Source organism: Setaria italica, chromosome V (assembly GCF_000263155.2).
Source record: "Setaria italica strain Yugu1 chromosome V, Setaria_italica_v2.0, whole genome shotgun sequence".
Taxonomy (NCBI): Eukaryota; Viridiplantae; Streptophyta; class Magnoliopsida; order Poales; family Poaceae; genus Setaria; species Setaria italica.
This window is the reverse complement of record NC_028454.1, coordinates 4,188,641-4,214,126: the sequence shown is the minus strand read 5'-3', so window position 1 is coordinate 4,214,126 and position 25,486 is coordinate 4,188,641. Positions and strand designations below refer to the sequence as shown.

The window sequence follows — 25,486 nt, the reverse complement described above, 5'->3', positions numbered from 1 at the left end:
AGACTAGTTGTATTAGTATGGAGAGCAGGGGAGAGGAAAGGGATCGGGAAAATACACGCACTCTGTACTCTGTTCTTCTTCCTCCTGAAGGCACAGCTGCCTGGTGCCGTCCCCATCTATCTCTCTTCCTCTCCCTGCTCCTGCTTCCGATCTGAGTACCTGCTGTTCCTACTGCTAACACACCGTCGACCTCGTGGGGCCCCGGGTGCTGTACTGCGCCGACGAGGCCGTGGACCTCCTACTGCGCTCGGGGGGCAGCCACCACGTGGAGTTCAAGAGCGTGGACGGGGGAAGCCTCCTCTACTGGGAGGGCTGCCTCTACCCTGTGCCAGGCTCGTGGGATGACATCTTCAAGGACACCGCACTCAAGCGCACGGAGAAGTTCGTCCTCTGCAAGTTCTTCAAGGTTGTCAAGGGGCACATTGCTGCCACATCAGCTTCTGCTGATGAGAGGGGAGATGAGGATGCTGCTGCCATCAATGCAAGAACATCCACGTAGAGTTGTGGAAAATTTTGAAGTGCAAAACTGAATAAAAAAAGAGAGGTGCTTTTAAAACTACAGTCGCAATTTAGTTAATTTATAGGATCGTGCCCGTGTGTTGCTACGGGTAACAAAACATTTATATTCCAATATAAAGCATTCAATAAGATAATAATAATGTGAAAAATTCTACAACACATGTTGGGTACAAACACTCAAAATTTAATACAACCATATCATAAAGTATGTTACATCATATCCCACAAACCTCTTAAGTTGCATCAAGTTTAGTAACATTTAATTACTAATTAAAATATAGTGAATAAAAAGGCTACTTGATCCGGAAAAATCTAACACATAGGACCTGGGCAAATTTTCAGGCTCATTTGGAATGGAGGAATATAAAATACAGAGATGGGAAGAAATATAGTAAAAAAAATGGATGAGAAAACAGAGTTTCATCCATGAGGAGAGTTTCATCCGTGACATTAAGCGAACGGTACGAGACGAGCTCCTTGAGATAGTTTGTCAGGGCCTCGCCGCCAAGGTCTATACGTCGCACGCCATAATTGAGAGTACAGTTCTGAAGCACAGGGGATGCATGGGTGAAAGAGAAGCCACACTCAACAACAAGGCTGCATTGGGCACGAAAATGCGTTGGTTGGCGGCGAGCCTCATAAAGGTGGACAAGGGATGGAGCATCTGCAACGCGGAGAGAGTTGAAACCAAATTCCTCAAACACCAGCTCCTCAGTTGCACGCTGCAGAGCTGGAGGGTTGAACATGGGCTCCACCAGTAACAAGGATGAGTTGTTAGGATCCACCTGCAGCGAGCTGCGTACAACCCGCTCCCAAACCTCCCTCTGCACCTCAGTATTGATAAGATAATCACGATCAATGGGACGCTTCACTGTCATGCCAGTCGCGTCGACGTCGTCCGCCTGCAGCTGATCAGCCACAAGCCATTTCTTGGCATTGCCAACAGGGGGTTTGGCCATGCAGTTGGGGACAACAGCGATTGGATCCTTGTCCCCGCCTAAGCCAGCCTTGAGAAGGCCGCCCCCGTCGTCTATCACCACCACACGCCTGATCCAGCTGCCATTGTATATCCCTCTCCTGTCTCCTAGTCCAGCCTCTTTTGAGGTAGAGGAATCACCAAGAGATCCATTCAAATTTAGGAGGGGTCCTCTACACAAATGAAGAAGATGCAAATAAACATGATGGAAACGGTAGATTGCTTGCACAAAACCATAGAAAGGATCTGCATAACTTAGCATCAGACATGATAAAGACACAAATACAACTAGGGTGAAGGTTGGTCTGGATTATTAGATTTAAAAGCAATTTAGTGCATGCAACATTGGATCTAGAAGATAAATTAGACATCTATAACAAGCATGTGGCGATGGTACAAAATAGTCACGTGAGTTATCTTGAATTAGCAAAGTGGACCAATAGCATTGAGTTATTTCCAGATCTCAGGTGACTGGGATCATGGAAATGCATAATCTGGAACCGGATTTAGGTATCGAGGTTAGAGTTTTGGGGTGGGGATTTACCTCGTGCCGACGGCTCTACAAGGGTCGTCAGAGACGAAGGCCGGCCGGCGTGCGGGACGGCAAGGGGCGCCACCCGCCGCGGTAATGGAGAACCGCGGGTGGGGGATCAAGGCCGCCGGGGGGCCTCACTCGTCTCTGTGGTTAGCGTGGCGGCAGGATCCGCCGGAGGAGGAGAGAGGCGCTGGGAGCCCGCCGGACTCGAAGAAGAGGGCGGCGACGCGCAGAAGTGTAGCACGAGGAAGGGAGGAAGCGCGCCGGCGTCCGGCGAGAGCAGAAGGATGGTGAGGTGAGAGCTAGCGAGCTGGGGTACGGGGAGGTGGCAAAAGACTGAGCCGAGGTTTTGGGTTTAGCGCAGGTTTCAGGTTCGGCCAGCTTTCTTTACTGCTTATTCCTCGAAAAGAAGGCTTTCAGCTTTCCTAATTTTTTTAGTAGCTTGAAAAATAATGCCCGGCCTCTCTGTAAATTGAGGACCTATATAAGCAATGGAATAGCATATTTTTAAAATAGATGGCCAAAATGTGTCCGAATTGAGATGACTTCTTCAAATTAGATAGTTATAACATCATCTTTGTTACTCGATCATGATCAATCTCTAGTTGCATCACTAGGGCTATAAACTTGGTGGAGGCTAAATAGTTATATTAAAGTTCAATTTGGTGGTGTTGGTTTATCTAATCGGCTCTTGTAAAAGGAACCCTAGAGAAGAAAAGAGCCATCTAAATGTATGAATGAACATTATGTTTTTTATAAAACTACCGGAAAGAGCGTTGCGAAATCATTTAAGGAGAAGAAGAAATTCAGGTTTTACTTAGGTTCTTATTACAAGATAACTAGTGGACTCACTCATACTTAGCAAGGAAACTAACATAGAAAACAAATTACAACACGGTCGGTCCACCAACTGCTTGTTGTCTGACAGCAATTTCCTCCTTGATCAACCAAAACACAAGCATCGCCATCTTTGTCTTTCCTTCAAAAGTCTGAACATTAATGTACCATAATGAAATTTATGTGATTATATGATATGATTCCGATACAATATGGATTACACCAAGGTTCTTAAAAAAATTTCACCTAGGTTTATAAGAGTGTATGTGTTGTGTGGGTGGGTCGGTGGGTGGGGGGGGGGTGTTTGCACACTTGCACTACAAAATAAAAAAATAGTATTTTCTTAGCTAGGTTTGTCTCTCATGCCCCTCCATGGGAAGGAAACTGCATAGGTGAGGAAAGTTAGTTTTCAATTTTATTCGGCGCTGGCCATTCGGCTGAATTGAGACGCCTCGAATTCTACTGCCACGACATGCCTCCATGATACAGAATGGATATACGTTGTTTGTGGTTTAAGCTCTCAAAGTGAGCATCTGGATCTTTATACTTTTCACGTGTTTTACTCTAAGTTCAAATATTTGTGAACATGGATTTTTTGCTTGGAAGGAACCACTTGAAAGGTTTAAGGACCCAAATGCTCAGTACCAGAGTTTGTGGATCTAGATGATGGGAAAAAAACAAAAAGCCTTTGCTAAATTCTTCCCCCATAAAAATTATTTTCCTCTATATTTTCTGTTTATCTTCTTAGTTTTAAATAGCTACACACTTGGAGTGCAAATGTGCAATCTTGGTCTCTTGGATGCGCAGGGGCAGGGTAGATAAAGAACAAAGGCAAAGTCAGAGGGGAAAGCTCGTCTTGGTCATCGTCCGAGCTAGAAAACTGCGGCAGGTTGAGCCTAACGACTGTAAGCTTACTAAAATATATGTGCGCTAATACACCTGGATTAGACTCGTTTAAACAGCAAACCGAGCTTAATTAGGAGTGAAAATGCAAGACCTAACGGTCATGAGAAGACAAAAAAAAAAGGAAGGATCTCGATCATTTTCAGTATCAGTTATGCTAACACTTTCCTACAAGCTAAGGGTCGTGGTTTCCCACTGTTTCACACTTCCATTTTTTTAAAAAAAAAAGAAAGAAAAAATAACGCCGTACCTGAAACACGGTTAGCGTTTTACCTGCTCCCAGGAAAATGCAAACAAGTCCAGGGTCCCAGCTCTCTTAAAATTCTCAATATCTGAATGTCAACACGACCCCAACCATCTACTCCAAAAATGGATGAATGAAATAAAATACTGTGTAAGAAATAGGGTGTCTTTGTTGCTTTCCGTCACTAAACAAGTATACAGCGTGAACTTTGGAGAGTGAGATTCCTTGCTGAGCGCCTGAGCTGGATATAATAGTCTATGAATACTGATCCCCAGTCTCGTCTCGGTCAGGTCGACGCGACGCAAGACCACGCCTTCTCCAAAATAGAAGAAAATAACAAGAAATATGATGCTTGATTGCTTGTTGCTCCGTCACTAGCTACTCACTAAACTAGTGAGTGCGCCAGCAGCCAGTAGGAACTAGGAAGAGAGCAGCCATGTGTGGTAGCAGAGTTATTCAATCTTGAAGTCTCAACTATGAGCAATCATCCTATAAGTAACGCGCCCAAATGATGGGCTGACGCCGCGACGAGCACTCTGGCAAGCGCAAGCCAGCCATGGAGGCTGCCGTGGTGAGCTCCACCGAGGGCGTCCTGCGGATCCTCCTCGGCAAGCTCGGCGCCGTCCTCGCCGAGAAGTACGTGCTGCTCAGCGGCGTCGGCCGGGAGATCCAGGAGCTCAAGGAGGACCTCGAGATCATGAACGCCTGCCTCCGCGACCTCGCCGCCGGCAGCGAACATCACCACAGCGAGCAGGTGATGATTCAGTATTCTTTTTTCATAATGCAATAGAACTCCTGCAGTCTTTACTTTCGAAAGGCATTGTGCCAATAACTATTGCATCGTATAATACTAGGTTGATTGATCACACAGCTCTTGATGTCAATAGAAAATTAAGCTACATCGCGACAGTTTAATTTGATGGAAAACATTTTAAGTACAAATTCTATTTCTGAGCTTTCATGCATGATTGACGAAAATTTACATCACTATTTGTCCCCGAAGCTGGACATGTAGCCTGAATACTCTCTTCGTCTTCATCAAGATGCTGCAGTACTGCAGTAGCATATAGGGTTAGAACCGGTGTGTTCCTTTGAATATGACCTACATAAGATTCCATTGGTGTTTAGTTAAAAGGGAAAAGTCCTATTTCCACCATCCAACTATAGCAAAAGTCTGATTTTCAACCCACAACTACAAAACCGGATAGGGAGGGCCATCCAACTGTCAAAACCGGGCAAATTTGGTCATTTGAGTGGTTTCGAGGGTGGTTTTGCATTTTCTAGAAATTTAAAAAGTTTTGGTTTAATCAAAAAATTCATAACTAATTCATTTCAAATCTGATTTTTCAACCCACAACTACAAAACCGGATAGGGAGGGCATCCAACTGTCAAAACTGGGCAAATTTGGTCATTTGAGTGGTTTCGAGGGTGGTTTTGCATTTTCTAGAAATTTAAAAAGTTTTGGTTTAATTAAAAACATTCATAACTAATTCATTTAAAATCCAAAAAATATGAAGTTGGTACTAAAAATTTTCTAAAAAATGTAGACTATTTGTTGGTACTATATTTGGAGTTGTTTACATCATATTTGTTACTATTTCAGTATTTTATTGCTCATAATAAAACACAAGGAACATGAACAACTAAAGTTCAAATAATGCCAAAAAGAACACCAACATATCGGTTACATTTCCAAAAAAATTTTGGCACCCATTTAATATTTTTATAATTTAAAATGAATTAGTTATTAATTTTTTAATTAAATCTTAACCTTTTAAATTTCTAGAAAATGCAAAACCACTCTTGAAACCACCTGAAGGGCCAAATTTGCTTGGTTCTTACAATTGGATGGCCCTCCAGTCCAATTTTGTAGTTGTGGGTTGAAAATTGGACTTCTACCATAATTGAAGGGTGAAAATAGGACTTTTTTCTAGTTAAAGTCCACATCATTTCTACAAAGGCCTAAAGCGTGGCATAACAAAACCACATCTACTAACAAATGTTCTTTAGAATGGTTCCTAATCTGTTTAGGTGACTCAATATACTCCAGCGATGTATTTCAAACTTTTACTTTAATTTATTATACGCCACCCAATGGCCAAGTGTCTCGTTCTTTTCCATAGAAATCCAAATGAAAGTACCCTTCAAAAATACTAATATTCTTTTTTCATGATAAATCTAGAAACAAAAAGATTATGTTGTCAATATATATTGTTCTTTTAGTTATTAATGGTTGAAGCTAAAGAAATTTGACTTTGAACAAACCTAAATTTGTTTTATATTTGAAGTCTAGGATAGTATATATTTCTAAGTCGAGGGAGTATTTACATTCCTAAATTCTTGAGTAAATTAATTAAGTAAATAATGTGATGCTGATGCAAGCTTAAGAAGCAAAATTCATCATAAATTTGCATTAATATATTGGTAAATGAAAAGTTTATGTAATTTGACTTAAAAATTTTGGTAATATGAGTTCAAGCTAAAAGTTTGATTTCAATTCAATAGACGCCAAATTTTCAACCTAAAAAGGGGTATAAAAGCTGTGTCACCTAATATGCAAAATGCATAAGTTTTTTAATTACAAATTCTCAGACTGTGGAAAGAAATTCATGTGCCTTCAACAAAAGGAAATGTATGAAGCTGCACCATCTGATTTGCAAAAATCACATATGTCTATTGGAAAGTCATAATGTCAAAGTCATTTGTTCGTGGCCGCTAAATTGAAAGGATTTTACATATATTTACCGTATCACGGTCGCAACCGTGATACTTGTAAAGTCCTTTTTTGAGGTCCATCATCACCTACCCAAAATTACCTATGTCACATGTGACATGTAGGCCCATTAGCACCGAAAACCAAATACACCTCCTGAACAACACATGTTTTCTCTTTTCCCTCAAAGAAGGCAATTCCAGTGCTTCACCCCTTAGTACTATGTACTTCACCCAAAAAGCCCACCAAACAGTGTCAAAATTCAACCGCAAATATAGACAGATGGGAGGACAATATATGTTCATAGATAAAATTTGGAGTTGAACGAAATGCGGTACCAGGAAAAAAAACAAAAATAAAATTGGCACACAAATTGATGGGTGCCCATATGATGCACCACCGCATCTATTCATATGTCAATTTGTCTTTTTTTTCTTCCTTGAACGGAATTTTGTACTCCAAATTTTATATGGGCATACATCTATTCATATGTCAATTTGTCTTTTTTTTCTTCCTTGAACGGAATTTTGTACTCCAAATTTTATATGGGCATGACTGCATGAGTGTGCAGTTTATTCATTCATATTTTGGTTAAATTTTTATATTTTTTGTTTTTGTTGAATTTTTATATTTTTAGTAAGTGAGTGAGTACTGTCATACATCCATACCGGATCTCAAGTTGTCGAGTGTCTCCCTCCTCTGCCTTTGAGTCAATGCCGTGGGCTCAAATACGAGGAGGTTCGCATGGCAGTGGCTTAAAGTTAGAGGAGTCTCCTCCCTCTAGTTTTCTCTTGTAGTTCTTTTTTGTCCTCTCCCTCTCCTAACCTCGTCGGAGATGGCATCCAGTAGCCTAGACTCAGATGCCACTTGCCGCCCCCCCGGACTTCGATAGTAACACTTCCTCCGTAGAGGTGATAATGGATCATGGCTCTTATGACTCCTAAAATTCAGAATCATATAATATTATGATCCAACTCTTATTAAACCTGATCCTTAAATTTGCTACGCCAAATCAGAGAGGACCCTTCTACCACCCCTATTCCTCCAATCTCTTCTCCGTCGGGATCTCATTGTCACTGCGCGCGGAGGGCCGAGGGAGATGGCATCCAGCAGCCCCGCGGCCAGGGAGGAACCATCTCCTCATCTGATTTGACTGAACAGATCGATAACTCATCTCATCTGTGATCTGGTTTTCTGTCAATTTTTGGTTTGTTCCTCCTCCACCTCCGGTATCAATTTACCTTCTGTCAGCTCGAGTGTTTCGCTCTGCTGTGAAGTTTACACTTGAAATTCTTAATTTATTTTCTTTCTTGGCTGTGGTTTGATTGAACCAAACATTACAATGAATTTTTATACCGTGACCTCGCTGAACCAAAGCATATGTCCAGTTGCCCATTTCCTTTCCATTTCATAAGTATATTTTTACACCCATGCCTTATAATGGACCAAATGCTTGATTAGTTCTTGCTCCCCCCGTCCCAAATTACTATTTGTTTTGACTTCTCTGGATCCATCACTTTTATTATGTATCTAGACACAAGTATATATTTAGGTTCATATCAAAAGGTGTTTATCTAGAAAAATCAAAACAAATAATAATTTAGGATGGAGGGAGTATACCAAAGCAGTACCCAAATTCTTATAGTGTAGCTTATGATCTTGCCTTGACAGTTTGCATCCAAGGTACTCAATTTACGTCTCACTGGAATGCCTGTTGATGTAAATGCCTTTTTATTTTGTAGACAGCGACATGGATGAAACAAGTCAGGGAGGTGGCTTATGATGCGGAGGACTGTATTGACATCTTCTGGTATCACAACGGCCACCGGCATTGTAACCATAATCCCATTTCGGGCTGGCTACGCAAGATAATTCACCCCCTGAAGACATTGAGAGCTATGCACAACCTGGCCATCGAGATCCGAGAACTCAAAGCCCGTGCGCTGAAAGTGAGCGAGCGGAGGCTGAGGTACAGGGTGCAAGCAGCATTTGGAGGTGCAAGTGATGCATATGCAGCTGGCCGTTCTTCTCCTGAACATAATCATCTTGAGCGCCAGTTGGCTGGACTCAACATCGATGAATGCCGGCTCGTAGGGGTGGCCGAGAAGACCGAATCAGTCATCAAGTTGCTGGAGGATGGTAACTCGGCTCATCTCAAAGTTGTCCCCATTGTTGGTTTTGGTGGCCTGGGCAAGACAACTCTTGCAGTGACGGTTTACAAGAGCCCAACAATGAAGGGGATCCAGACTCGGGCATTCCTAACAGTGTCCCAGCATTACGATCTTCGCATACTACTAGAATCTTTATTGAGGCAGCTCATCCTAATATCCTTGATAGATCTAACCTGCTCTAGGGAAGAAACCTTTAAAGATCCCCTCAGAGGCATTGAAACCTGGCACATATCTGAAATCATTGGAAGATGCAGAACCCATTTGGAGGACAAAAGGTACTTCCTGGTAATATCAAGAAATATAAGTTTCAAATACATGTTTATTATCCTAGCTCTCCCTCATTTAAGAATAGTTGCAGTTGTGAGTTGATTTTTTGTTCGGAAACTTGGTATCTTCCTTTCTTCCTTCCACCAAGTATCTCTATTAATATTGATAATGTACAAACAATAATAACGAGAATACTCCTATAAAAAATATGCCACTAATTTATTCCTTGTTCCATCTGTATGTAACTTGTATAAAGCTAAAAGGGCATACTTTGGACAGTACGGATATGTGCCTCTCTTTTTTTCCTTTGTTGATGCTGTTTTAATTTTCTTGTTCCATTTTTCATGATTAGTTTTCTTATGGCGAACACAAAACAATGATGTAGTTTGATCTTCAAGTGTTTGCCTAAGTGAATCTGTCATAGAAAATAATTGCAAATTCTTAAAGCGTAGTTGTTAATATTAGCTGAGACAAATAAGCACCATCTAGGAGAAAAATATCAAATTCATGATAGGTGAGGGCAAACCTTCTATTCGATTTAATCTTTTAGGATGATATTGATTTTCCCAATCTAACATTTACTACTTTGCTTTTAAGATTTTTGATCTTTTCTTAAATGGAACACTGAATCAAATCCCTAGGTGTTGCTCGATTAATTCTAGTTGCAAAGGTTTGACGTTGATTGGAAGTTTTGCACATCTGTATTTAGCTCATTCCTAGGTGGAATGTTGTACAAAGCTAATATTGCAGTACCCTTGGATTGGATCAAGCTTATCCTACTATGTTCCCCATTCCAATTACATGTATGCCATTTTAGAATGATCATCCAGTGAGATTTTAAAACCACACCCACCATAAAAGAATAGATTTGCCTCCATAGAATATATGTTGGTGGATATGTTATAAAAAAAAGTGAGTCCATGACATTTGTGAGTATGTTCATCCATCATATCGTTAGATGATATAATTGTAAAAGGGGTGTACTACTTGAAAATTGCTGCAATTGTTCTTCTTTTGGAGAAAGATGAAGTCAAATCACTTGGTAAGAATTTTACTTGTTATTTGTTAGCTTGTTTGATAAGCATTGCTTTTCAACCATAGGTACTTAATTGTTCTGGATGATCTGTGGAGTACAAAGGATTGGGCAAACTTGAAGGTGGCTTTTCCTGATAATGACAAGCAAAGTAGAATATTAATTACTACACGGAATCAGTATGTTGCTGAAAGTTGCTGCTCTGATCCCCATGATCTTATTTACAACATGGAGCCTCTACCCTTTGAAGAATCTAAGAAGCTATTCTATAAGAAAGTGTTTAAATTGGATAGGTGTCCTCCAGTATATCATGATTTGGAGGTAATCTCTGACAACATACTGAAAAAATGCAGTGGTTTGCCTCTAGCCATAGTTAGCATCGGAGGAATGCTAGCTCGAACGAAAAATAAGACAAGGGCAGAATGGGAAAAGGTGTGTGATAGATTGGGTTCTGGGTTAGAAACAAGTGCCACAATGGGAGGAATGAGAAGGATACTCTCTCTTGGCTACCATGATTTGCCCTACAGTTTGAAGGCTTGCTTCTTATATCTGAGTGTTTTCCCTGAGGACTACGAGATCAAGAGAGGAGCCCTAGTTAGACGATGGGCAGCTGAAGGTTTCATCAGTGGAATGCACGAAACAAATTTGGAGGAGGTTGCAGCGAAGTATCTTGATGAATTCGTGAGTAGAAGCATTGTTACACCAACCCGCATTGCTAGCACTGGTTTGGTCAGGAGCTGTAGGGTTCATGACATAATGCTGGAAGTTATCACCTCCAAATCCATCCAAGAAAACTTCATCTCGTTTGTGGGGAAGCAACAGTACAGCACAACAGGGCATGACAAGATCCGGCGACTTTCAATCCAGGCCGATGGAAATTGCAGCCATAAAGAGCAAGAGAATCACAACACAAACTTTTCCCATGCCCGTTCTCTGTTAATTCTGCGCTGCAGCGAGAAGCCATTTCCCATCAGCTTTACTCACCTTAAACTGCTGAGGGTGCTAGACCTCGAAGGTTGTTGGTGGCTGAGTAATGAAGACTTGAAGGAGATCTGTAAAATGTCTCTCCTGAGGTACCTCTGCCTTAGAAGAACAAATGTTTCGCAGCTGCCAAAGCTAGTAGGGAGACTGAAAGAACTGGTGACTTTGGATGTGAGGGAAACTTCCATTAGGGAATTACCTGAAACTGCTACTCAGCTGGGAAATCTGAAGCATCTATTTGGCGGCAGGTATAGACACTATACCAGGATCAGTCGAGTAAAGCTTTTTGAGCCACATGAAGCCCTGATGATACCGCGTGGCTTGAAGAAGATGAAATCCATTCAAAAGATTGCCCATGTAGACATTGCATCCAGCTCCCACGTGATGCAAGAGTTGGGTGCGCTGTCCGAATTAACCAAGCTTTGTGCTATAAACTCTGAGTATGGAGGAGAAAAATGGAAGCCTTTTGCTGCCTCGTTGAACATGCTGTGCAAGTCCCTTAGGCACCTGTCCATCATCCACTGGCGCAACAAGGATATGGGACTTGAAATCTTTCTGGAGCTAAATTCACCACCCATCTTCCTTGAACAGCTCTACTTGTGGGGCAGGTTAAGCGTCCTGCCTCCATGGATTTTATCCCTCAGCTACTTAATTGAGCTATCGCTCCGGGAGAATTTTTTTGATGGGGAACTGTTGAGGCAACTGGGGAAGCTTCCAAGTCTTGTATCTCTCAAACTCTACCATGAATCATTCGTGGGAACAACGCTCTGCTTCGAACAAAATCTATTTCCCAGGTTGAAGCAGCTGATTGTAGACAATGCCCCAAACCTCGATGAGCTCAGATTTGATGGAGGTGCCCCTAATCTGGAGATGCTCACGCTGGCTTTTGAAAGAGAGCCTGCAAAAGGTATTTTCGGCATTGAGAACCTCCCAAGACTCAAGGAGGTTGAGTTCTTCGGCGCAATTATTTTTGATTCCCTAGTGGAGGGAATGATAGCTGAGGCCAAGATACATCCTAACAGACCAAGAGTTTATAGAGAAAATTGCTAGTGTGTACAGTAACTTTTTGTGCTCGTCCCAAGAGATTTGATATGTTGCCGTAGCAGCTTCTTGTGTTGCGGTTTTGTTTCTGCCAAAAACTGCCATTCGACTACCTTAGTCCGGTTATACGTATGGCTTTGGTCTTTCAGTGTTATTGTTCTTCCGCAGGCACATCTGCAAGTGTACTGATCCGAGACAGCCTGTTTTGTAGCTTCAGTCATATGGAATTACATTCGTGATCCTGCTCACAGGTTAACGGTGCCGTCATGGTGGATGAGGCTTGAGGACCATGAAGACGACCAAGATATCAAATGGCTTGCTACGCCTATACGCTCGAGGATAGGTGTCGTTCAGCACATGGACTACTTATCATCAGCCAGATCTCTCTGTCCACTGGAGTACGCAGTTACCTTACTGTTATGCAGTTTCTCGTACCTTGTAAGTTGGTCTGTCGTTCGTGGTGGTGGTGGTTCGAAAGGCCTTTGGCTCCCCTATGCGTCTGAACCATCGCTCGGATTTCGTATCCGTCTTGTTTTATCCGGCAATTTGCCTGGTGGACAGTGGACACTATGGCAATTTGCCTGGAACCGTAGCTGTGAGTTCGTGTCTGGCTTTCTGCTTGTAATACTGTTGCTTTAACAATGCACCGTATGATTTATGAACCACGCTGTCTGTGAGTGAGCATCAAGGATTTGAATTATATTTTGTTGTTTCTGCGAGCGATTATAAAGAATTTTGAATTATATTATTGTTGTTTTGGAGGCGTGGCGATTTATCACTATATCCACAAATGATCCATATTAACAGTACAATACGACCGGGATTAGCTTTTGGAAGCTCACAAGTTCCGATGCCAGCAACAGCAACACGGGCACCAGTTTTCCGACAGGCTAGGAACAGCACACAGACACTGGAGGCCTGCCCTGTTAGGAAGCAAGACAGCAACGACCATACGATACACGATATTATCCAGATAAAACCCGGAGCGACCACGTTTTCTCCTTATTTTACAGCCCAAACCACATTACCACAGCTACCGTTACGTCAGAAGCTCACTGGCTGCTAGATTCCTCCTGCTCGGCTGGCTGATGCTGGTTCAGCACGAAAACCCCTTCCAGGCTCTTGTGGACCTCAGCTTTGATCTTCTCCTCCTTGCTGCCTCTCTTCAGCTTCATCAGAATGTCAAATTTCGCAAAGTCTTCCACAACCTAGTCAGAGAACAAGTTCAGAACATAAACTTTCAGCTATAAGTCACAACATTAAAGAAACGTGAGCACGAGTGGTTAAATTTGCAGCAGCTAACCTGTGCCTTAGCGCGAACGATCTCAAGAAGTTCATAGGGAAACAGGGAGTTGGACCTCTCCTGGATTGATTTCACAGCATGGTGCGCAGCATCTTTGACCACAGGATCCTCTATAGGCACCTCACGCCAACCAGGCTCATGTCCACCTGAAATATCCCCTATTAGTACCAGAACATACAAGTTTTGAAGAATAAACTCAACATGAGATCTAACATACGCAACGGCTTGTTCACAGGTCATAAGCTAAGTTCTAACATACATGCTGCCATGCAACATACTGAGACTAAAAAGGTTGCCAGATTTAACATGATGGGAAGACCAACAGACACTTCTCCTAATTTGACAGTTTACTAAATGTGTGATTAATTGTTCAAGTTAGCAATCAGCTTATGCTGCAGCCAGGAGAAGCGCCAGTTTGCTGGGAGCATCACTAAGCGTGTTCAACTGATTCACTATCGCCGGATCACAAAAGGATAATTAGGATGCAGTAACTAGTAAGTGGCCCACCAAGATCCAAGATTTGGCAGAGATTGCACAGTTAGATGAACTGACTAATTCGCAATTGAAATTTACGTGCTCTGAACATAAAAAAAAAGGTGGAAGGCATAAGCCAGCACGCTGTGACTAGGGCCCAAGTTAGGGAGGGGCACATGTGTGATTATCAGCTTTCATGACCAGTGATCCAACTGAATATATGTCCAGTGTCAAAAGGACATCCCAGATCTAAGCCTAAACAGAGCAAGAAAAAAAGATCTAAGCCTAAACAGAGCAAGAAAAAACTACTTGAGTAATCAAATCCATTGAGATATGGTACCTACATGCAACCAAGCAAACCAGAGACAGTGGAACAATGCTCGCAGTTTGGCAATCAGTTTGACTCAGTAGCCATGCTAAATTGAGAGAGAAAGAGAAAGACCATCATTTTCAAGAACCCTGTGTATCAGCCTATCTAGACACCTTGTGTATATAAAAAAAGTTGTCAACCCATCTATCGGTCCATCAAGTTGACCTCTAGGCTATTATTCTTCATGGCTCTCGAAAGCACCTGTGCAAGGCAAACAACTTTACGCGACTGACAGAAATATGTTGCACAACGTGACTCAAACCCCATTGCAATTGAGGTTCCAAACAGTAAAACTCACCCCCAAAATCCCATTAGCAAGTGCTAATGCTAAGCTGAATGCCGACTTACTAATTGTACATCTTATCATCCCAAAGGTGATGCTTGAAATCCCTTGGATAATATCTTGAGCCCAAGTACTTATTCCCCCCATTCCCTAAGGATGACCTAGACAGTAAAAACATTAATTTTTCAGACAATCAACTGTGACCTAAACTCTGAACAAATACGTTAGTGCTAATGCCCGTTATCTTCTTGTTTCAAAACCATAACCCCAGAACTTTCTGGAATATCAAGAGTCTTCCTTTCACATCCATGATCCACAGGATGATTTTTGTTTGCATTGTGTAACACCCTACATGTCAAGTGTGCTGTGAGTTTCTCAGATGTCTTGTAGCATAGAAAACCTTTTCAAACATTTTCCTTTTAATTAATTGAAAGGCAGAGCTCCTACCATTTGCTTCAAAATAATAACAAGAGTAAATTTCACCAGCGGTCCTTAAACTTGTCCCGAGTTCTCATCCCAGTACCGGTACTCTCAAAATGCTCATGACGGTCCTTAAAGTTGTCCCGAGCTCTCATCCTCGTCCTTCAACTTGTCCCGAGCTCTCATCCCGGTCCCGGTACTCAAAATACACATAACAGTCCCTAAACTTGTCCCAGAGCTCTCATCCACTAAAACTTTGAGTGGGATTTGAACTTGGTTTAAAATCCTCATGAATTTTTTATTAATTTTGAATGGGATCCAAACTTGGTTTCAAATGCTCATGAACTTTGGATCCATTTGAGTGGGATTCAAATCCTAAAAGCTCAACTCCCACTCAAATTCAATCCGAAATTCATGAGGAATTGAAACCAAGTTCAAATCCCATTCAAAATTGATTAAAAAATCATGAGGATTTGAAGCCAAGTTCAAACCCAACTCAAAGTTTTGGTGGATGAGAGCGGGATAAGTTTATGGACTACGGATGAGAGCTCAGGACAAGTCTAAGGATGAGAGCTCGGGGCAAGTCTAAGGACCGCTGGTGAAATTTACTCTAATAACAATATTTTAAGTGGAAAAGATCCAGCCTGCCGGACAATGCTTGTCATAACGGTTATTTGGCATCTGTTGGGATTTAGATTTAATGTGCCCACGATCACTCCAAACTAGATCAGCCATCCATAATCCATTCAAATTAAGACATTACCCATGTCCAACTAGCACAACAAGGCATATCTACAAAATATGGCCAACCGCAGCAATAATAGCAAAGGTCACATGAGCGGGAGCGCGCGAACCTTTCTTGGCGCCGAGGTCGGCGTTGGTGAAAGTAGCGGCGTCCCCTTTGTGGACGAAGTCCTGGAGCTCCTTGAAGTCGAGCCATGGCTTGACCCAGACCTTGGCCTCGTACACCTTCTTCTTCCCGGCCTCGATGGCCTCGAGCGTGAGGTGGTGCAACGTGCCGGCCACCACCTGCTCCTTGGCCTCCACCACGCGCACGAACTCCAGCAGCGCATTCTGCAATCGCGCAGATAGATAAGCAAAACCCTCTGATCTCCCCCAAATCAGAAGAGAGCCCCCACCGCACCAATCGACCAAATCGCCGAGCACCCCGAAAAGGGGATGAGGCACCGGGGAAAGTGGGGAAGGAGAGCGCGGCGGTACGGTTGCTACTTGCCTCGCGCTTGTTGTGCTCGTCGACGGCGAAGCGGCCGAGCCCGTCGGATTCGGCGCTGTTGGCGGCGGCGGGGTTCTCCTTCACGCCGCCGAGGACGTGGCCGGCCATGGCTGCCGCTACGATGGCGAGGGGCGCGGAGACGAGGAAGAGGAGCAGGAGGAGGGGGAGCGGAGCGGGGGCGGCGGCGAGTCGCGTCGCGGCAACGCGCATGCTCTGGCGGAGAAGTGCTTGCGATTTGCTTCGATTTTGCTTCGTGGCGGGGGGTTTGCTCTGCGTAACGGGCGGGGAAAGGGAAGGGGTGGGGTGGGGAGGACTCGCTGAATCGCCGCCCGGTCGGTCGGTTGGGTTTGGACCTTTGGGGACTCGATGGAGGTCGGGGGCGGTTGCGGGACACGTGACGGGACGCGTGGAGGCTACGCACGGAGACGGCACGGCACGGGGGGCGGTTGCTTAGGATGGAAGCGACGAATCACACTCTTCTGGTTGGGGGTTGGGTTGGGCTAGGCTCTGGGGGGAGAAAAGGCTAAGCTGGCTGCGTGTGTGTGTGCGCGCATCAGGGGGTGCTCAAGTCCGGTAACCTGGCCCAGGTACGTCTGCAATACAAACGGGCCGGGAACATCTTTTATCCGACCCGAACATGGGCTGCTACACCGTCCAAATTCACCGTGGGCTGTGCCCGGAACACACTGTGGGCCAAGATCAAGTGTTGCGTTGCATGCACTACAGTACCGGAAATCCTATCTATCTTCCGGAAGGTGGGAAGTCGATTAACCTTCGCGCGCTTACGAAGTGAACCGTGCTGGTTTTTTTCTCCATCTCACACGCTTGCCGGGCATGTCGCTGTCACATGGGCTGTGGGAGGCGGGCTTGTCTCTTCAACTGTTCATCATTTTCCGTATCCGTTTAAACTATGAGATTATTTAGAATTAATGTAATAAAATGAGATCCAATATACATATTTTTTAATAAAAAATAAATATTCAGCATTTCGCATAAACCATTTCAACATATATACTAACTGTTTCAATATTTTTTCTATATTACCTCAACATTTACATGCAAATGTTGAAACAATTTTTCCAATAATGTTGAACTAGATCTTAAGAAATGTTGAATATGATATTTTCCAACATTTTTCATATAAATGTTGAGGTAGTTTTTCTAAATTGCTGAGCGGCATTTCGAGAATTGTTGAACTATTTTTCATATAATATGATAGCCTTTCAACCTTTACATGAAAATGTTGAAATAGCCTTTCAAAAATGTTGAACTTGGCTTAAAGAGATGTTGAAAATAATATTTTGAAATGTTGATTAGTAATTATATACTATTCAACATTTTTCACATAAATGTTGAATTAGTTTTTTTCAAATTGTTGAGCAGGGTTTTACAAATTGTCGAGTCTAGCCATTCGAAATGTTGAAAGCACACAATTATAGATAAATGTTGCTTCAAAATTTACATGAAAATGTTGAAATAGCATTTCAAAATGTTGAACCAGGCTTAAAGAAATGTTGGATTTAATTTTTTGAAATGTTGACTAGTAATTATATACTATTCAACATTTTCACATAAATGTTGAATTAATTTTTTTCAAATTATTGAACAGGGTTTTAAAAAAATGTTGAGTCTAGCCATTCGAAATGTTGAAAGCACAAAATTATAAATAAATGTTGCTTCAATGTTTACATGAAAATATTGAAATAGCCTTTCAAAATGTTGGACTAGGCTTAAAGAAATGTTGGATTAAATTTTTTTGAAATGTTAACTAGTAATTATATAGTTTTTTTCAAATTGCTGAATGGGGTTTTAAAAATTGTTGAGACTAGCCATTCAAAATATTGAAAGCACATAATTATAAATAAATGTTGCTTCAACATTTACATGAAAATGTTGAAATAGCCTTTCAAAATGTTGAACTAGGCTTAAAGAAATGTTGGATTTAATTTTTTGAAATGTTGACTTGTAATATATATTATTCAACATTTTCACGTAAATGTTGAACTAGTTTTTTTTCAAATTGTTGAATGGATATTAAAAGTTGTTGGGTCCGGTCATTCAAAATGTTGAAAGCACAGAAATATAAATATAGTGGGTTAATAAAAAAATATTCTAAAAATAGAAACTTAGAAGAAAATTAAAGAGAAAATAGAGTTAAAATATCTGTAACATCCAATCGGAGAAGAAAACCGCGCGGAAAAAAGTCTATTAGCACGGAGGAAGAAAGCGCTTCGCCCATCATCCTCGGAACGGCGTCCAGGAAAAAAAGAGATGGAAAAAAAAGTCAACCAACATTAAAAAAGTGTTTGCTTTGTTAAACATTCTTGAAACAACCGGAGAAGCTAGCAGGCTTAAGAGGAGGTGGGATTATAACTGGGCCTAATGGGCTTTATAGTTGCTATGCTTAAAAATCTTCCACAAGATGTATAGGACCCCCACTACAGTACTCCTCTTCCTCACAAAAAAAAAAGTGCTCCTCTTCTTCCACATCACCTCACTGTCGTACATGAAGTTGCAACGCACTACGTTTGTTGAATGCACGAAGAGGAGCGCAGCGCAGGGCTGCAGGCGCTGCTGCTACTACCCTCCTGTTACTACTGTCTGACTGACTCCCAACTCGCCCGTGGCTTGGGCCGCCGCATTCACAGAAGCCCGGACAGTGAAACAACTGGCCGCGCGGTGGTTACGAACACGAGCAGACCGCCGGTTGCTCTCGTCATCATCCACTCAAAAGTTCACGTGCGATGCCGCCGAGGGTAGACGACAGGCACTGGCGGCGGGGGGGGGGGGGGGGGGGGGGGGGGCGCATCGGGATTGGAGCCGTCTCTCCGCTCCAGATCTCCCCCGGGCTGTACCGAACGATGACGATCCAGTCCAAAACAACCTGACAGGCTGACATGCCTGCCTTTCTCAGCCGTACCGAGCATAAACTTTGGAGTGCAAGGCGCCTCGTGCTAATTCCAAGGCGTTTAGGTCCTCATGTCGTCATGACAGCACGAGCCTGCCCTCTCTGACTCCGAGTCTCAGCTACGGCGGGATCGCGCGCCCGAGGCCAAGATCCGCGAGCGCGCTTTGCGTTGAGCCAATCAAGGGCAATGATCGTGGCGTGTCGCTCGTGCTTGGAACGGTCTCGCCGGAATTTCGAATGATTTGAGGCTCGCTTTCGCAACTTGGGAATCACTTGGTTGTTTGAGTTTCTTCTGTGTTTGCTTCTGCGCGAGCGAGGGAATTCGTTGGATTTCAGCACAGATCGGAGCTAGTGCTTGATCTGAAATGCTTGGTTTTCAGATGACATTCACCCATGCTGCCCACGGGTGTTCCGCGACATTCCCGTCAAGTTGCGTTCGTTGGCCCGTCCAAATAATGTTGGTCTGGTTACACAGTTCTTAACCTCATCGGCTTATCGCCATTTCCCCGGGCCACGTTGAATTGTTCTCTTCTTTCTTTACTCGATCGCTCCCGTTGCTACTTGCTCGATGCACGGCTGTTTTTGGACTTGCTCTCGGACATACTCACAACTCACATACCACGGCAGTACAGTACAGATCATATCCTCATCGGATTCCTTTGTCCACGTCGGACGGCACCTCAGCCCCGGGCCGCCGTTCTTTCATGCACACGCCACCGGCAACATGCAGCGTGCCCCGGAGCAACCGTATTTTGTTGGAGAATATCGCAGTAGAAAACTCTCTGCAGCCCTGTCCTCTGTCTGTACCGGCCCAGTACGTGCACATGTGTTCGACGAGCTCATGTGCCACATGATGCTCCCTCTGGCCTCTTGCAGCAGGCTCAATCAGACATTCAGACAAGTGTTAATTAGCAGCAGCAATCACACCGCTTAATCATGGAAAGGACAGGGGGTTAGGCGACTGCTGTCGGGGCCCCCCGGCCCGGCCGGCTCCGTCCATGAGATCAAGAACTTTTGATGATCTCGCAATCATACTACCTAATCCGGGCTCTCTCATCATGGGATGCAAATGGTGGTCGCCCGCTGCTGGAACCTTGACCTTTGCCGATGCCGTCGCGGCGATGGCACGACGGATGAAGCATCAATGCTAATGCTGGGGCGAACGGGAGGTAGGACACATGCATGCATGGCTTTGCCGGCGGCGGGTGGGGTGAGCCGTGAGTGAGGTAGCCGACGGTCCAGCTTGTGTTCAAACTAGGCGACCTAGCTTTGTTCTCTCTTGGGTTGAGGCTCTCTACTGGTAGGTAAGATCGAGCTGTGGGCCACGGGTCCAAGCTGGTTTGATTATTGAGTGCAATAAGACGCTACTATACTATGAGTCCCTATTTCTTCTTTACCCTATTTCTTCTTTAAAGAGCTACAATATAATATTCCCTCCGTCCAGTTATAATTTGCGTCTATGCCAGAAACGCAGAGACAAGGAGAAGTTAACGAGCCAGGCTAAGAGTTACTCCCTCCGTCCGTTGTAGCTAGCGCTTCAAGGAAAACACTTCGTATCCCACGCGTATTGATCGGCTCCAAACTGGAAATACACAAATTATTCCAGAATACTTTTTATTTGTTTATTTTCTTATACACTGATCAAACTTGGACGGAGAAAGTATGACTCAAAAGGTACATCAGTCGAGGGATCTGGAACCTAGGCGTACGCCTTGACCGCCATCGCGGCATCGTCTGATGACTTGATAATTATGGATATTGTATATGTCATCGGTGTCGTGTTTTATCTGATGGGAAGATTACCGTGGGACAAGGGCCGGTGTACGCTCTTAGTCCTCTCTCGTAGCTGCGGACCACCTGCGTGCAGTGGCGTAGACCAGTAGGGAGTAGTGAACACGGCCTCGTGGGTCTAAGGTTCTAGAGCGTCCATTTCGCCAATCACCTTTGTTCAAACGCACACAAAGCTCACTGTGACTCACTGACCTGTTACACTGTTCTGCTTTCCTCACCTGTGGATAGTCGAAGCACGTCTTCCTCCACCGACGACTGAGAGCTTGGGTTAGCGAACAAACGAACAGCAGCCGTAGCGCTAACCGGCCGACAATACGGCGAGCGTACGCTGGCATGTGGCGTGGCCAGAGGAGAGGAGTGGGTAGCTAGTTAGGTACCCATCTTCCCGTAAGTCCGTATCAAACCTCGATTTCGTGCATCACGTACGCGACCATGGTCGCATGGTACTCCCAGGCCCCAGCTTCCACTCGTGGCGCCTAAACTGACCAGCTGACACGTCCCTTTGTGGTTCCTTCCAAGCGCAGAAACAATGCGAGACAGGAACACACGGCGGCCTTCCCACCTCGTTCGTTCGTCCCTATAATTTGTGGCGCCATTCCTGCTGGGCTCCGGCCACGGAACCCGGAATCACGCAAAGCAAGGCAATCATCGTACCGGCCACCTGGCCCCACGCGCTAATCAACGAACAGGCCATGTTTCCCTCCGGCACGGGAACAGGAACACCTACACCGAGCACCGGGCGGGTTACGCGAGACCGACGAACGAGCGACGACGCCCGTCGTGCGCGGTCCACTCCACACACTTGCCCGATGGCGACGAGTCCGACGAAGACGCGCGCTCGCGGCCCCGTGGTTCCCTGCGGCTTTACGGCCGCCGCCGCGCGCTTGCGCCCAAAAAAGGAACCCCAAAACAATGGGACGAGGCCATGCGGAGGGTATGTTCTCGGGAGGGCATCTTCTCCTGACTTTCGCGTGGAAGAGATTAAGTTAGTGGAGTTAATGGATTTGACTGAGCAGGACCATGGTACTTCCACTGTTCCGCATAAACAATGGCATGCGCATGTACAAAAATTATCCTTCCAACATCTTTTGTTTTATATATCATAAGTATTTCACGTTTTTCCCTCGTAAACAATTTACCACACAAAGTAACAATTTTTTATATTGCTAAAAATCGTTTCATTCTTTTCATCATTTTTGGGGTATTTTTTCTTCTTCCATTTTCTTTAAACAAATCTTTAAAATTTCTAATTCATATTTTTTTTAAAATATGCAAGCGCATGCGCAGTCCCAATTCGAAAAATCCATCCAAAAATCAAAGAAATGTCTTGCATCATCAAGAATGTTCATAAACGCATCAAACAACTACAAATTACAGCGACAAAACGAATCACGAAAAGATTAATTCACCCATGTGCATCCTGGAGCATCCTCCGTGGACCTTCACAGATCCTGTCGTCGTCACCATCGCCGTTCCTCGCCGATGAGCAATGTTGGGAAGGATGCCTATGCCTCCACGTATCCATCGCCTCCGTCACCGGACAAAGTGGAAGAAGATATGAGAGGTTGGAGAATCCATGGGGTGCTCATTGAGGATAGAAACACATCATGATGACGTCGGCTCACCGTCAGGATCTTCGTGCGCCGCCGGGATCCATGGAAGCCGGTGCTATCATCCCTCACAGATCGTGCCACGGCCACAAGGGGATGCTGTCGCCTGGATCCGGCCACACGGAGGTGGGGAAGTCTGCGGGCACCTCCTCGACGACAGGGGAAGTTCGGGGAGGCCTTTTCCTCCATGAAGGAGGCGTCAAGTCCCTGTCGACGCCCCGCCGACGCGAGCGCCGGATCGGATCTTGCCTCCACGGCGTCAACGGGCATCAAGGTAGATGGGTATGATCTCCGTCTTTGGTTATCCTGCCGGCGTCAGTTGTTTCGCCGGAGTGAGAGGCGAGAGAGGATTTCTGGATGGAGAGAGACGCGGTGGGAGAGAAAGAGGCACGATGGGAGAGGGGTAGAAAAGGTAACGCCGGCAATTAGGGAACAGTCTACTTCCTAATCTCGTCTCTCTCTTTTTTATTCTCCGTTTAACTTGCTCAGGAGATCTCCGGCGGTTTCCAATCCAACGGTATCTAGAAACCACCGCAGGTACGCAACCTCCGGACGGGATTATCGAAAACAATGGTCGCATCAGCCGCGGGCGTCGGGGATTTCACGTATCCCGAGCACCAACGAACCCACGCGGCGCCCGCGCGTAGGAATGTCGGTCTCGTCGCGCCGCGGTGAATACCAGAACGGGCGCAGAAGACGGACGGCGTGGGTATCCTCCGTGTCTGGGTTCGACGGATCTGGCGCCGCCCACCCCGGCTGGGGAAGGGAAGCGGCAGCTGGGCGCCTGGGCCTGGGGGCTGGCCTGCCCGGCGGGCGAGGGGCAGGGGCCGGACAGGGGTCAAACGCCCACCGCGCGCTCGCGCTCGCGCTCGCCTGCGTGAGCGCGGCACTGCACAGCACAGGAACGCGCACAGCGACAGGTGCAGCGGATACAGCGCGCGCCGCTGCATTATCAGAGCGAAACTGCTATTCAAAAATTCAAAATCAGAGCTACTCAACTAGTAGAACTGGCACCATTCAAGCAAAAAAAAAGAGATAAAATCAGAGGAAAAACTGATGAAGGGGGTCCACGGGGTCCGGAAAAAGGCCACCTAACACGTCTCCTTTGCGCACATGCGCCCGACCCACATGTGGCAATCCATGTGTACTTGCACATCGCCCCCAGCCCCCAAGCGGTGGACGGCATTCGTTCTGGTTCGATAGCCCATTCATCCCCACGCACTGTGGACACGAAACGGCCCTCGCTAGTCTCGCTAGCGAACAAAGGAATGAGCCAGTTTTTTTTTATATATTGAACCCCCGTGAGATATAGCATGATCCATCTCGTGACCCTAGAATTTACATTTGGTAACAAGCCCGTTTGCCGTTTACTACACCAGAGAAAAAAAAAAGTATATCGAACTGCAGACAAACACGATGGAAATTCACCCCTCTGGTTTTGCACGCCATCTTCGCGTCGCCATCGCAGGCCGATCTCGCCATGTTCTAACGTAGCTGTATAGCATCTGCTACGTGCACATGGATAAACAATTTAGCAGTAGCGGATGATGGGGATATATGGGCCCGGCAGGTATCTTTTCCCTCCCCTCTTCATTAGCCAAGAATGACACCACTCCCCTCAGTCCCCTGTGACTGGGAGCGCCAGGCAGGGCCCAGGGCTCTCTTTCCATCCTCCTCCATTCCTCCTGGCCACCGGCCACATGTACGCCGTTGTCCCCTTCCACTGCTTCGTCGGGGAGCAGAGGGTAGATTAGGATAGGACGATAGTCGATGGGTGCAACCGGGAAACAAGCATCGCGAAAGCTTCGAGATGTCGTCGTAATATCTCATCTTCACGCGGCTTCGGCTTGTCACCGCAGAAAAACGTGATGTAGATTTAGGTTTCTTCAAAGTTTGGACTTAGTGAAATTATCGTTTTTATGTTTGATTGTTACGTATGTCGGTATGTTTTTTCTGTCCTCGATATAAATCCTCTTCACTTGGGAGGGGAGGGATGGAGTAGAGTACAATACCTTCTTCTTTTTATTCGACGGGTAACTCTCTTGTTGGTTCGTTTTAGAAAAGAGGTATACAATGCAAAATCACCGCTCTCCGTCCAATTGTCAAACCGAACTTTTTTGTCGACATGTAAGAGTGATGCCATTGATGTTACAATTCGTAAACATCATGGAATCTGTGGACTACGGCTCCCTTCGCCCATGTGCTAGGTTTTAGTCGTGTGGTGGAAGCTGTTGGAGCGTTACTACATGGTGTGATTTGCGCATAAATTTCGATTCAGTTATACTTTCCATTTCAAAAATAGGGCATTGTTCAACCCTATGGTCAACTTTCCATTGTTCAACCCCATGGTCATATGCCATTACCGTAAAGTTGACAGTACATCAAAAAGTATTTTTAAAAAGCAAAATCTTTGGTGCTAAACTTGTATACCATAGTCTATAAAAGCCTTATACAAGTTGATGACACACACAAAAACAAATAAAAGTTTGAAACTTGGAGTGCATGCGCACTTATCAAATTTTCTCAAATATCTCCTTTGAATATTTGTTTCTCGTTTCTTTCAGCACGCAGTCACACATAGTCACGTGTATAAGTTTATATTCGAAATAACAACAAAACAATCAATACCAGCACCTGCTAGTCAAAAACCAGGAGAAAAAAGGTTCAGCACATCCCGGACACGCATCGTTGCAAGGGAGTGAGGGACACATGGCCCGGTTCACCAACGAGCGAGTTACAAACAACCCCCCCCCCCCCCCCCCCCCCCCCCCCGGTGCCCCCGTTTGCAGTCGTGCTTTTGTGCCTGATACGGACAAATCATGGCGCTCTTCCAACCGGAACCATAAACAAAGCACGCAAAGCTGTGGGTGCG

The 25,486-nt window shown here is 44.9% G+C and overlaps 3 protein-coding genes across 3 annotated transcripts; 1 reads left to right on the top strand and 2 right to left on the bottom strand.

Annotated features, from left to right (window-relative positions):
- Positions 1-318: 318 nt before the first annotated feature.
- Positions 319-2,998, bottom strand: LOC101764366 (actin-related protein 6-like). Its single transcript, XM_004971497.1, has 3 exons — positions 2,922-2,998; positions 934-1,668; positions 319-526 (listed from the first exon to the last, which is right to left on the bottom strand). Exons 1-3 carry the CDS (start codon positions 2,996-2,998, stop codon positions 319-321), a joined length of 1,020 nt encoding a protein of 339 aa, XP_004971554.1.
- Positions 2,999-4,570: 1,572 nt separating this feature from the next.
- Positions 4,571-12,230, top strand: LOC101763955 (putative disease resistance RPP13-like protein 3). Its single transcript, XM_004971496.1, has 3 exons — positions 4,571-4,768; positions 8,471-9,174; positions 10,268-12,230. The coding sequence occupies exons 1-3, from the start codon at positions 4,571-4,573 to the stop codon at positions 12,228-12,230; spliced, it is 2,865 nt and encodes a 954-aa protein (XP_004971553.1).
- A 745-nt stretch (positions 12,231-12,975) lies between these two features.
- On the bottom strand, positions 12,976-16,690 carry LOC101757583 (cysteine proteinase inhibitor 12). Its single transcript, XM_004967667.2, has 4 exons — positions 16,306-16,690; positions 15,926-16,145; positions 13,525-13,670; positions 12,976-13,429 (listed from the first exon to the last, which is right to left on the bottom strand). The coding sequence occupies exons 1-4, from the start codon at positions 16,513-16,515 to the stop codon at positions 13,274-13,276; spliced, it is 732 nt and encodes a 243-aa protein (XP_004967724.1). The 5' UTR covers positions 16,516-16,690; the 3' UTR covers positions 12,976-13,273.
- Positions 16,691-25,486: the final 8,796 nt, after the last annotated feature.